Raw genomic sequence first — 14,122 nt, 5'->3', positions numbered from 1 at the left:
AAATGAAAATCAGGCATCTCATCCTGGTTAATGGCTAGAAAAGTAATGACACTGTCATGGAGTTGTAATGTCGTATCATATGAAATTTCCAACTTCGCTGCAGTTACTGGATTATTCTTTTTAAAAAGTCAGACAACATGATTTTTATTATGGCTGTGCTTTATTATTTACAGGATGTTCCCCTTAATCATGGCTCAAAAGTTGATTTTTAAATCGTTAAAAATAGGCATATACTACCATTTGCAAAAATGTTTTAAATTGATGTAAATAATTGCGTTACTTTACGTCATTCATAGCATTTTTGCAGTTAAAAGAATGTGCTTAACTTATCTATATAGGAAGCTATCAGCCACGTTTAGAGAGGACGCTTTGTATAGTAATTATCAATAGCATTTACGTGCGAGACCAAGAAAGTACTATCAATTCTTTTAACTTCTTAACTTTTTTTTTTATTTTTCTTTCTTCGACCAACAAGAAATGCTGTAAGTAAAACATGTTACAGTCATCAAAATATAATTATTTATCGTAATTTTTTATTTTGTTTTAAAATTTCAAAAAAAGGCATAAATTAATGCCATGTTTATTAAATGTAGATCGATATAGCGTTCGATGCGAGATCGGCATTTTTGATATTTTTGATGACCATCAAAATAAAAGAAATGTTCAAACATACCACACAACAATTCTGGCCTTGGGTTTTTAATTTTATATATTTAGATAACGTAGAGCTTGAAATTATAAAATTATATATTTTGGTTAAAATTATGTTGAAGTGATGAGATTTCTTTATTCCTTATTTCTTTTTATCAACTTTCTTTATAAGTAATGCATATAATTAATCAAAATGAAAAACTCTGAAATAAATGAAAAAATATCGGATAAAAATTAAATGCGTAATTATATATATAAATGTTAGTGTTTGTGTATGTTTAAACTATGATTTGAACAAACGAGTTTAGAAGTTCTGTAACGATTTATACTCTGTATGACTTCAAAGAAATAATCCAGTTCGTAGGTTTTGTTAAATTTATATTGTCCAAGAGCCAAGTATCGAACCGAATACGAAAGCAGGAAAGAGTGACCGTGGGAAAATATTCAGATCTTATATAGTTTCAGAAAAGAATTTGTCGACTCAACGTTTTGATTCCGTCGGAAAAATAATAGCCCGCTCTACTTAGAAGTTAAAAAACAGTAAAGTTGGAGTTTGAGTGATATTGAAAATTATTTTTATTAATTAGGATTATTGCAGATACATATTTTTTACTTATTTTTATATTGTTTTTTTTTATCGTCAGTTATGTTTAATTTTCTTTTTGAAATTTTTTTTATCATTTTATTAATTTATTTCAATTTTTCACCATCAAAATTAAATTAATAGTAATACGAATTACTTTGTGCAACTGAAATCAAGTCATGTCATCTTTTACTGTTGTTACTCTTTCTTGTTACAAAGTAACATCCATCCATGCTCATAAAATAATACACTATCTACTGTTCACTTTCGATTGTATTACTTCAATCCCATTATTGGCCATTCATCATTCTGTAATTGCCCCCTTTTTAAGAGCACTCGCGGAAACTCCAATTGCGATTGTGACGTCATTCAAATATTGACCAGTTAAAGCTCATGGTGAACGTGCTACGTCATGTTCCGCGATCGTTGCCAGATGTTGCCAGTTCATTATTTTTCTACTACGATTATTGATTTATACAACTGGAGCGCGCAGTGACACATTGTTGAAAGCGTTTTCCGTGTTGCATCTTTGACTGTGATGGATTGCTCTTTCCCCATTGAAAAAAGTATTATAAAAACATCTGAGCAGTAGAAGGTGCGTTTATTTTTGTGGAATAGTTTAAATGTAGTTGACTTTTAGCAGAGTAACTAATGTCTTAGTGTCATTATTATTTGCTTTATAGCGAGTATTAACATTAAAGTATATTTTTCTAAACAGGTTATTTATTGTTGTGATATTTAGTTCACCGAATATGGGAGTAAGTGAAAAATATATTTAAAAAAATATTTAAATAAGGCGTTAGAATTCTATTTTAACTTAAGATTGTTTACAAAAATTAAAAAAAAAAAGAGTTAAATTTTTAAGAAGAAATAGATTCAGAACGAAAAGATGATAAACATTTAAATGTTTATAAATCGATAATGGCATTTCTATATTTTCATAATATAATATTTTAGGTTTCAAATATAATAAAGTGAGTGAAAAGTTCATAATCAAAGAAGGATTTGCCATTTTATGTTTTAAGTTCGTGGTGTTTTAGAATGAATTCTTAATTTATAGGGAAATGGTTACTTCAAAATACAGTAGACTGTCTCTAATCAAACACAGAAGGAATCAGACATATATCGGATTATGGAGTATGACCGGATTATAGAAAATCATATACACTTCACTGAATTATACCATGATTTTTTACCATTTTTATGTATGTTGGAAACGAGCCAACAATATGTTTAGAAGTAAAAAAACTATTTTAAAGTATTGAGTAAGAGCATATTAACTGAGTACTGAAAGTGTGAAGGTTTCAAAATTTAACAGAAAACAATGGCTCATCATTAAATAACATTCAGAACATGGCTTAAATTTACATGAACTGTATACTTGGACATCTAATCAATTTTAAAAACAAAAGAGAAAAGTTCAGTTTTTCGTTTATTACATATATTGTAATATTACTATGGTGAAAAAATATAGGGGAAAAAAACTGCTAGCCGTAATACTTCACTGGTCAGTAGTTTGTGTTATAAATTCAACTAATTATAATATTATCTTCTACATCTCTGTGTTGGATTTCAGAATATTACAAAAGTTTCGAAATCTTTCACTATGTTGTCTTTTTTCTTTTAGATTCTCTAACTCTTATGAGCAAAAATAGTTGATGCTGCTGTACATAAGAATTGTTCTGCTTTAAAATATTTCATTGAAAATTGCCGAATAATAATTTGAAGTTCAATTCTGTAATAAATTGAATCTTTTCAGTTTCTTAATTAACTTTAAAGTAAGAGGCGGAGACAAAATATTTCAGACAAAATTGGAGTAAAATCTATCTCGGCAGTGGGAAAGAAAAAGAATTGCCAATAAAAACGTTAAGAAACCTTAATGTAGAATATTTATTAAACCGTGTTGATAATTTTTATTTGAGTGTTAATTGTTTTGTGCGTACATATTTGTATCCTAGAATCATCGACTTCTGATAAAAAATTCGACTTGGATAAAAAAATTCTCCTTTTTTTAATCCTATCATTTTATTATAAAATTATACTGAAGTTAAAATGAAATAATAGTAGTTACATCTTATACGCAATGCTTGATGTTAAAATGCCTATCTGAGTTCTATAATTTTAGAAGATAAATAGTGGAAATTAAAAAAAAAAAAAATTCATTTTTCTTTTTATTAATTTATTAATTAAAATTCAATTTTCTTTTTATTTTAGTAATTCTGAGATTCTGAAAAGAATACGTTGACGAAGAAATATATATAACTGCAGAGGAAATAAAAAAAATTATGAGATCATTAGTTTGAAGCCAAATATGTTAGTAGTAGTTCTACAGTATTGATTTAACCATGTTGTTCTTTAACAAAATTATTTAATTCACCTCCATTTGCTACTTTTGATCCTTTTTTCAGAGTGTAAGTTAAAAAAAAAAATAACAAGCAAAACCGAGAGTATTTGGAAGTTACGCTTTCACATCTAAAGTTTTTTATTTCTGTGATCATTAGTTTGAAGCAAGGTATGTTAGTAGTAATTCTACAGTGTTGATTTAACACATGTTGTCCGTTAGCAAAATTATTTAATTTACTTACGTATGTTACTTCCTATCGTTTCTTCAGAGGCTAAGTTAATAATATAACAAGCAAAACCGAGAGTATTTGAAAGTTACGCTTTCACATCTAAAGTTTTTTATTTATATGATCATTAGTTTGAAGCAAGGTATGTTAGTAGTAATTCTACAGTATTGATTTAACACATGTTGTCCGTTAGCAAAATTATTTAATTTACTTACGTATGTTACTTCTTATCGTTTTTTCAGAGGGTAAGTTAATAATATAACAAGAAAAACCAAGAGTGTTTGAAAGTTTGGCTTTCACATCGTCGACTCAGTAACTCTTTTATTCATTCTAATGCTTAAAAAAAAAAAAAAAAAAAAAAAAAAGAAGAAGAAGAAGGTCCCCTTTCTTTTGCTATAAACAGTTTTGTGAAGACTCCAATTTATTTAATCTAATTAGTCTGGAATTGCCTAGCCTCATACCGTTAAGTTTTAATTGCTTTTCCTGCTCTTCCATTAATTAGTTTCCCGTTTATTTTGAATCCGCCGTCATTAAAAAAAGGTTTCTTAAAACCTCATTTGGTTCTGGCATCTCCCTCACCCTCACTCTTTACAACGAAATATCTTAGAGCAGAAACTATTTACTTTTATTTTACAATGATATTTTGTTGGAAGATTTCGCATAGAAAACAAAATCATGCTGTGATTTGTCGTAAGTTGAAAAGTTTGTGGAATGAGTATTATAAATGCTGTTTAAAATTGAAAGTTTATTTCTAATTAAAATTGTTCCCAGACACTTTCTTCAGTCAACTTGTAAATGAGTCCAAATTATTTGAATCACGTGTTAAATTAAATAGACCAGGGAATTTTTTTTATATATTTTCACAGGAATTCACGCAATGTTTGTTGCCCCCATCTCGAATGAAATAATGAAATACTTTTCTCAAAATTTATACAAATATGTTTCCCGAATCCTTGTTTCTGTGTTTAAATATATGAATAAATTTAATATAAGTCTATTTATATTTCATATTACTATTGTACATTATCGACCAATCCATTTTTTCGCTTATTTATGATGAAAGAATTTGATTTCGCACTCTCCTTTGGTAAATTTGAATTGTGTCAATTTTTTTTTATTTGGTCATTTTACAAATTCAGTGTATTTATTTTACTTTTGATGCTTATTGTACAAATTAACATGCCAAGGAAAAACAAACTACCGGATATTTTTTTAAGAATAAAGAATATTTTTTTCAAAAAAATAAAAAAAATACACAAAACCGAATTTTTTTAAAGAATAAATAAAAAAATAAATAAATAAACAAACATTTCGGTGATTTTTTTTTGTATTTGTGGTGTTGATTGATTTTGAGTTAATAGCTATCATTAAAAAAATGTAGAGTAACGAAATATTTTTTTAGTTATTAATTTTACTGATTAACTTTAACCCTTTCTAGGGCCGTGGGAAGTATGCTTTCCACCACATTTATCAATCTTTGTATGAAATTATGTAGGTTGGCATAAGTTCTGACAAATTTTTTTAGTAAGTCAGAAACTTATATGCTTCTTTTATCTCAGACAAAATGATGTGTCTTGATTTGTTACTTAATTATCAATTAATCAAATTAAATTTATCTAATAAGCTAAATGAATCCCTTTTCTTATTCTAATTTCAAGCCTAAAAATATTTTAATATAATATGGCTAGAAAAAAATGGCCCTTTAAAGGGTTAAAAAAAGGAAATTGCGTGTTTTAAATATTTATGAAAATCTGTTTTAATTTTCATAGTGGCAGATATATATTACATGATCCTTATATCCCATCCAAAAATATGGAAATTCGTATATAATGTAATTTTTACGACCAGAAAAAGAGATAGTAAAAAAAAAAAAAAAAAAAAAAAAAAAAGAGAGAGAGAGAGACTTTCTATACAATAATGTCCGATTAAGTGCCTTCTTTTGTTATAAATATTAAAATTACAAATGTTACTTTAACATTACTTACAGTTTGTTATATAGTTACAGTTACAGATTACTTGATTCTACACAAATGATCTTGGTCACGGAATCTGTTATCATTAAATGGACTTCCACGCTAAAAATAGTGCACTAAAAAGTAAAGATAAATCCATATGATAAAATATAATCTATTGCGGAGATCAAATGAAGAAAACCTGATAGAGTTATTATAGATTAGCAAAACATTTTTTAAATGGTAAATTTAAAAAAAAAAAAAACTTGTTGATAAATGGAATGGAACTAATGTTTTTTACATATATTTTTAAAAATCTCTGTATTTCCTTTATATTGAATATTTTTTTTAAACTTGTTTTTTATGATTCTACAAGCAGATCATTTTCAGTTACATATAAAAAAATACATCTGTTTTAAATGTTAATTCAAAACAATGTCAGCTTTTGCTTTTTTCAGATTAATTCATTATGAAGAATTATATTATACTAGACAGAAATTTTTTAAAAAAATCTTTGCTTTATGCACATTTATTATAATTCATCATCATCTCATTTTCTTTTTCAGAGCTTTTATAAGATTTCAAATAGTTTAGTAGATGGAATTTTTTAGCATGGATTTTACTAAAATTAAAATTATATCTATTTAAGTAGATACTGCATTAAAGTAATAGATAATATAAGCTATCTTATTTAATCTTGGTCAATATTTAACTTTTAAACCATTAGAAGATGTCTTAAACCACTAAGCGGGAAAATGGCCCAAATGGTCTAAAGATTTATATTTTGTTGTTTTAGTCAATAAATATACTGCTAATAAAATCATATTTTTTATACAATTTCCCTGTTTTTTACTATAATATTAACCATAAAACTAAATTTAATAAAATTTTGCTACGCTAACATTTTAAACGAAAAAAAAAAAAAAAAAAAAAGAGAGAGAGAGAGAGAAAGAAAGAAAAGAAAATTTCACTCATCTGTAATCAAAACTGGCCAAGTGATAAAACTTTGAACTTCATTGCTTTAAGCCCCAATGACCATCTCAAGGAAGCGGGGCTCTTTAATTGATGGATTTCCCTCAAAATAGCTATTGAAATAATCTTAAATCATCTGAAATAATGATATTCAAAGAATGGAACTTTATCGTTTAAAATATCAGCGTGTTAAAATTACTTTACTATACGTGACTAATATGACTAGGAAATGTTAAAAATGTAAGTCTTTTAATTTTTCAGAATTATATTTATTGATTGAACTTCAATAAATATATTTCGTTATACAATATAATTCTGTACATTATTTTAAGCATTTTTCTTACTGGAAGTTTATTCCTATTTCTGACGGATTAGAAATCAGCTATTGGGGCACGATTAGAGTTTATATGAAAAAAGAAACACTTATAAAACACATTTTTTTAAAAAAAATTATACTAGTTGCATTAAATTTCTTTAAATAGTAATCACTCTTGATTACATTCAGCTTATTTTTATAAAGCTTAAATTTCCATTTAGAAATCTGTTTAGTGGTGTTCTAAAACTCAAAACATTAATGATTTAAGGAACAGTAGTTACCTTACGGAAACGCTACTGTCAGCGAAGTTGCTGTTTTACGGCGCTATTTTTAATCCAAATGCATGCAATTTTCTGGTAATAACTTCTCTCCAGCTAAGTAATTGCTTTCGAGAATTGCGAAAGCTGTAAACTCTAATTCTCTTTTTAATCTCTTTTAAAGGTCGGACAAAACATTGCAAGATATCGTGTATAAGCTCGTTCCAGGCCTCTTTCATAGTGAGTAGTGTTTTTCTTCTTTTTTCCCCTTTACTTCTTTTTATGAATAAAGTATTCTATTATTCTGTTCTTTTTATGAATATTATGATGCTGTTGATTGATTATTGTTGTTTATACATCTATGTGGAGTTTACTCGCTTATTATGAACAACAATTCATTTTTTATATTATTTTTTTTCCAGATGAAATGAAAAGAAGGCGGGAGCTATATGCATCTCAACCACCTGAAGGTAATAATTTTTAATTATTATTTTAAATTTTTTAAACATTTCTGTATTTTATTCGAAATAGAGAGAGGAAGTAAAGCTACCGTGTTTTTTCTGCTATATCTGTTTAAATATTTCTAACAGAAAATTATCATGTATTCTAAAAAAAAATGGTTTTTATTATTTTGAAATTTCAATTTTACTTTATTTATTACTTTGCCTAATGCAAGTATTTATAAAGATGATTTAATAATAATAGTTGTTAAAGAAAATTTTTTACTTATCTAAATAAGGTTATTATTAGGTGCTTTAAAAAAAAAGACTTTAAGAAGAATTGGTGGTTATTTTTTATGTCGTAATGGGGGGGGGGGAGTCCACTCTAAACAATAAAATAAATGAAAAAATAAAATGTTTTTAAATTTTTCGAATAAGCTAGCAGAAAATTTTTGTATCCAATATATATTCGTATACTAATGCTTGCAATCCTATAAAAAGCTTCTTTTTATTACTAACTTTAAATATATTTGAGAGATGGAATAAAAATCTTTCTCCCTCTTTATCGTCATTCTTTTGTTTCTCTTTTCTTTTGCCTTCGATTTTCTTTTCGTATTTACATTTCGTTTGAAAAATGCATTATTCTTTAGAAAAGAGAAAAATCTAACGATAAAAAAATTAGAAAAAAAAAATGAAAGTTTTATTTTCCCTATCCCTTACCTTTCTAATATTCCATTTGCCCTTTTATACAAACACCTTTTCAAATTGCCTGCCCCATTACGGCACTTTTCCTCTTTTTTTTGTTCAAAATCCACTTCACCCTTTTCCGAGCAGTTCTGAATTGATTCCTGATTTCTCCCCGTTCTCATAACCCACATAACTCGGCACACTACCCGATATCGAATGTCCTTCAGCACGCCGTTGCTAAGCAACCATCTCCCTTATTATTACGCCGCGCCACTCTATCGCTATTCCCCCGATAGGACACCGACTTTTAGTACCCTTTTCACTAGCACTTCATTTTTATTTACTTCTTCGACAGTCCGGAAGCCATTATCCGGCTATAAATGATCTCCTCCCGAACTGTCTCTTCCCTCAGTCCATTTTGTTATCCTTCCCCCCCCCTTCCCTAAACGACGGTCCTAAATATGGATAAAAGAAATGAAAGTCAGGTGAAAAGAAGGGGACCGGAGTACTGATAAGAACCACCTGTTTTGGGTATTATATATGATATTACATGTAGTCATATTGGGTATCTAAATTTTATTTTTATTAGATTGTTGCGATCTACCTTATTTTAAGAAAGAAAGTACCTATATAATTTGGATATAAGAGTTTTTTTGAGACTGTAAAATAGGAGATGAATGTCTTGCAAGTGGTTTGCAACATTAAATTCAAAATTTTATAAAAAGAGCAAAGAAAAAACACATTTCTCTTTTCATCCAATGTTTTTTTATGTTTATTTATTTTTTCTTTATTTATTAGATATCAACGATGAAATCAAGTTCTATAGAAATTTATTTTGATACCTGATTTTTTTTATGGATTCTTACAGGAATGTAATTAAGGCGAATTTTAAACCATTCATTAATTTGTATTCTTAATTAATTGCATAATACGATTTATATGTATGTAAAACATAATTTTTTAGCAGTTGCGCCGCCGAAGGGAAGACACTTTTGAATTTTTAACGTCAATTTATTTCATCTGGGAGGCACATTATTTACAGTAAACGATGGTGAAATTGACGCTGTTCACATCGCGATACAAAAGCAGAAAGAGCGAAAGAAACCGAAATTTTTCCCTCAGCGATATAATAATGAAATTTTGATAGGGATATTCTTTGACCCGTGTCAATTTAGGTAAGGGAATTTTAGGTATTCTTTAGATGAACAGTGTAAACATTAAGAATTTTTATCCCTTCATTCGGAACGTGAGAACTTGCTGAATTCAGCAATTTTACAGAGCGCGTGTATAATTAATTAAATAAAAAAAGTTGGAATTGGATCAGGAAATAAGAAAACCTTTTAGAATTAATTTAATAAAGTAAAAATTAAGATAAAAAATTGGAAATTAATTAAGATTTAAATTAGATATTAAAATATCATTGCATATATTAATTATAAAACGTATTGATAGTTAAATATATATACATTTAATTTCCATTGTGGCTTCTTTCATATGCGTAAATGGATATTAAACTAGATAATTATTACATAAAATATTATTTCACGTCCAATATTAGTACATTGGATTTATTAAAAAAAGATGTTCTTTTTTAAACTATTTATATACGGAACATTTTAAATAACAACAATATTTGAGTAATCTATTTTTAGATTCAAGCAGATGTGCAAATTAAAGGGAAAAAATGAATGAAAAATCGTTACCTTTTTGTGACTGTGATGTTATAGAAAAGTCGTACAGCAATAAAAAAAGAATGAAGCAGCAAAATGATTTTTATTCCTCGGATTAATTTTTAAAAATGCGCCCTTGGTTCTACGAATCTGAAAGAATGATTGTTTTCGTCGGTTTGCATTTATGAATTTTTTTTAATCGATGGTACGCCAACATTACAATCGTTTTTTTTTTAATTGAATTGTTTTATATTATTAAAATTCTTTTAAAGACAAGTGCATCGCTTGCAGATTGAAAGGACCTTCCCTTCTTTCATCCCTTAACTTCTTTCCCTCCCCCCCTTTTTTATCCGAAAATTGAAAACTTTTTTGTTGTTTTCCTTCATTTTTCGCCTTGGCAAAGGGGGAAAAAAAAGAGAGAGAAGGAGAGAAATGGAAGCTGAAAGATTTGTCAAATATCTGACTTTTAACACAAAGCTACATTGTTTTTTAAAACTATATTTGCTTTCAATTCTGCTTCTTAATGTCTTCTCCCTTTATGTGTTTTTGATTATTATACACTTATATATATATATATATATATATATATATATATATATATATATATATATATATATATATATATATATATATATATATATATATATATATTAACGATTTATAAGAAAAATATTTGCATCTTTTAGATATTTTTATATTTAAGGATAGTGAAAATTATTTTTAAAAAAATAATCGTGACTTTTTTTTTTCTTTTCTTTTTTTTACGTTTTAAATTTTCGTATCGGTTTTTTTTTAATGCAACGTAAATAAAACTTTTTATATTTTCTCTGTGCCTCGATTTACATTATCTTTTACATTTCAGTGTTTTTAAGGTCAATTTTTAATAATTAACTGATAGGAAAGATTGAAGTTTACGAGGAATTTTAATCAAATAATTAAATTTTCCTATTTTTGATAATAATAAATTTTAATTAAAAATTTAAGATAAAATTATTTTTTGAGTAATGCTTCTCCTACAGTTTTTATCTCTTATTATAAAAGTATATATCCTCTTTCTGTAAGAAAAAATTGTGCGGTATAATGTTAATTTTTTTTATACTTTAATTTTGCTGATTGTTTTTATCTATATCTTTATACTTCAATAGAAAAAGCAAGTGGTAATGGTATTTAAATTGGTTATTGCTTGTTTCTCTTTAGCTTTAAAAGAATCTAGAGATGCTGAAGACAGGGGAGAATGTTTAGATGAGAAATTCATTTATGCTTCTGATGAGATATTTAGTCTTTCAATTGAATATGCGTAAGTATTAAGAAGATAACTTTAGTTTATAAAATTTTAATTCTATTTTTTGAATTTTTACTACCAGATTAACGAAAGTCATAAGTAAGTTAACGAATTTTATGCTTTTAATTATTAATGCTCATGAAAACACTTAGATAAGTCTAATAAAATATTCTTTTGCTTAGCATCTTTCTATTTTGTAAATGAGATTTTTATGGACGAGTACATTATATTTTAACTTCTTCTTTTCTTTTTTATATCTGATTTTACTTAAAATTCATTTTTGAAGGATATGATAGCCGCAGTGGTCTTTTGTTAAGCTTCATTCCTACGGCCTTCATTGTTGCCTTTACAAATATGGTAATAAATCTGCCATTTGACCCATTGTAAGACCATCCCCGCCCGTGGACGTCGATCGGGAGCTATCGGCAAATTGAGAATAAAATGAACAGACATCAAAGAACCTCGGAAAAGTATAAGAGAAGGGAAAGAGGGGGAAATGTGCGCAAGGACAGTCGGAACGGAGCTTTAGATTCTCGGTTTCGAGTCTGGAGGGTTTCGTATTCGAAATTCGAGGCATCAAACACCCGTTCTATACATTGTCTTGCTACACATTAAATACATCAGGATCAACCGTTCTCTTAATGTGGCTTAGCAGCTTTTTGAGAAAGCCAGATGTCAACCTTCTCACCGGAGGATCGTTTGAAATTAATATCCCCCCCCAATAACTTTCTCGTAGCTTTAAAAATTTTACATTAGTTAATTGAACTAAACTAAACTGTGGTCCCTGCGTTGCTTTTGTAAAGATTTATACGATGTGAAAAAAGGATGAATTAACCCTTTAAAGGGCAATTTTTTTTTCTAGTCATTTTATGTTAAAATATTTTTAGGCTTGAAATTAGAATCAGAAAAGGGATTCATTTAGCTTATTAGATAAATTTTATTTGATTAATTAATTTGGTTAATTAATAATTAAGTAACAAATCAGGGCGCATCATTTTGTCTGAGATAAAGAACTGAAGGATCTATTTTCTGACTTACTAAAAAAAATTGTCAGAACTTATGCCAACCTACATAATTTCATACAAAGATTGATAAATTTGGTGGGAAGCATACTTCTCACGGCCCTAGAAAGGGTTAAAATAAAACTGGAAAGGAGATACGCAAATGTTTAATATCAAACAAATATGAATAATCTGATATTGGCATCAACAAAAGCATATTTTTAAAAATATATTATTATAAAAACAATTTAATTTGCCAGCCATTAAGAGTTTATAATATTAAAGCTTGTTAAGGAACTTTATTGGAATTGGGAAACTAACGCTTGGCCAAACTATTAATTTTGTTGTGGAATATTTCATATTTCTTCAAATAATTTCAAAATTTTGGCAATTTCTTTAAACTATTATTTTTGTTTGCATGCTCCTTAGAAGTGGTCTGCAGATTTAATTTGCGCAAAAGAAATTTCGATCCGTATGCTTTATCATTTTAACCTTACAACCGCCATTTCATGATCGTCCTTCATGACTTTATTACATAGACGCTTTCTTTACCGAAATGACACAATTCAATTTATTGTGTTTTATGTTTTATTAATTATTGAATAACAAAACAAAAAAATTTATCGGCCCATCTCCATCTTTTCATCCTCATTCCTTTTCTTTATTAATCTAAGGAACTAATATTCGGGCGCTTTCGGCTTTCACCTTCATTTCAATTGAAGATGAAAAAGATTCTCGGTGGAGGAAAAAATATCAATAAAAGAAGGGATCTCTTTCTATGAAAAAATTTTGAGCTTGAAAAGAATTATAATTAGGTAGAAAAGGGGGAGAAGAAAAAAATACGAAGAGAGCAATTCCATTTTTTTAGCTCGTCGAATTTCCCTTTCTTTCGACAGAATTTTTTTTTTTTTAATCCACTCTTGGCCTTTCGCCAAATCTTGTCGCCATGGAAACTAGGGATTGTATTTGCTGCATGAAGCGTGTCCGTTGCGGTTCCAGTTAAAGAAGTTAGTTATTTGTAAGATGGCCTTTTTGTTTGTTCTCATACAGGGAGTAGATAGTACTACATTTCTCGCTGGTTTCTGCCATAGATAAAAAAAAAGCATTTTTTTCCCCCTTTTGGATTCTTTTGTTTGTTTTGATGTTTCTTTTATCAATGTGTGTTTTAATAATGACTCCGCCTTACTACATGCCGTAACAAATTGAATTAATCGTTAGAAAAAAGTACAAGATAAGAAGGTCTTACTTGTAATTAGAAACATGAATTTTATTGCGATCAAAGATGAAACTTTATAAAAAAGCTAATCCCGTGACGCATAATGTTTTGTGCATTATTAATTGCATAAATAGTTGTCGAGTGGGTTCTTTCTTCATTTTCATTTTGCTAGAATTTAAAAACTGTCTTTAAAAAAGGTGGAGGGGATAATAAAATTCTGTGATCAGAATAAAAGAAATGGGAATGTTTTTTTTTTTAAATTTTATTAATGGTTTATATTTTAGCTTTAGGGTTAATATTTTAGTTTTATTAGGTTTTTTTAAATTTTATTAAAGGTTTATATTTTAGTTTTATGGTTAATATTATAATTATATCAATTGAATACGGTGCTAGAATGGAATATTATATTTGTGTTTGAATTAAAAAATATGACAAATTTAGAGTGTTACTTTTAAATTTTTTGTTTAAGACGCAATAAAATGAGCTTCGAATACTTAAACAAAATCTTTATTAACAGTTTTTGAA

At 27.7% G+C, this 14,122-nt stretch overlaps 1 protein-coding gene across 2 annotated transcripts in view; it reads left to right on the top strand.

Moving 5' to 3' along the window:
- Window positions 1-14,122, top strand: part of LOC129981094 (polycomb group protein Psc-like) — a 62,487-nt gene that overhangs the window by 34,776 nt on the left and 13,589 nt on the right. For both annotated transcript variants that reach the window (XM_056091755.1, XM_056091754.1), the window contains exons 4-6: window positions 7,486-7,541; window positions 7,724-7,771; window positions 11,296-11,395. In XM_056091755.1, coding sequence (XP_055947730.1) covers window positions 7,486-7,541; window positions 7,724-7,771; window positions 11,296-11,395 — 204 coding nt within the window. The remainder of the gene's footprint in view (window positions 1-7,485; window positions 7,542-7,723; window positions 7,772-11,295; window positions 11,396-14,122) is intronic.

This window comes from Argiope bruennichi, chromosome 8, assembly GCF_947563725.1.
Source record: "Argiope bruennichi chromosome 8, qqArgBrue1.1, whole genome shotgun sequence".
Lineage (NCBI taxonomy): Eukaryota > Metazoa > Arthropoda > Arachnida > Araneae > Araneidae > Argiope > Argiope bruennichi.
This window is presented reverse-complemented; position numbering and strand designations above follow the sequence as displayed.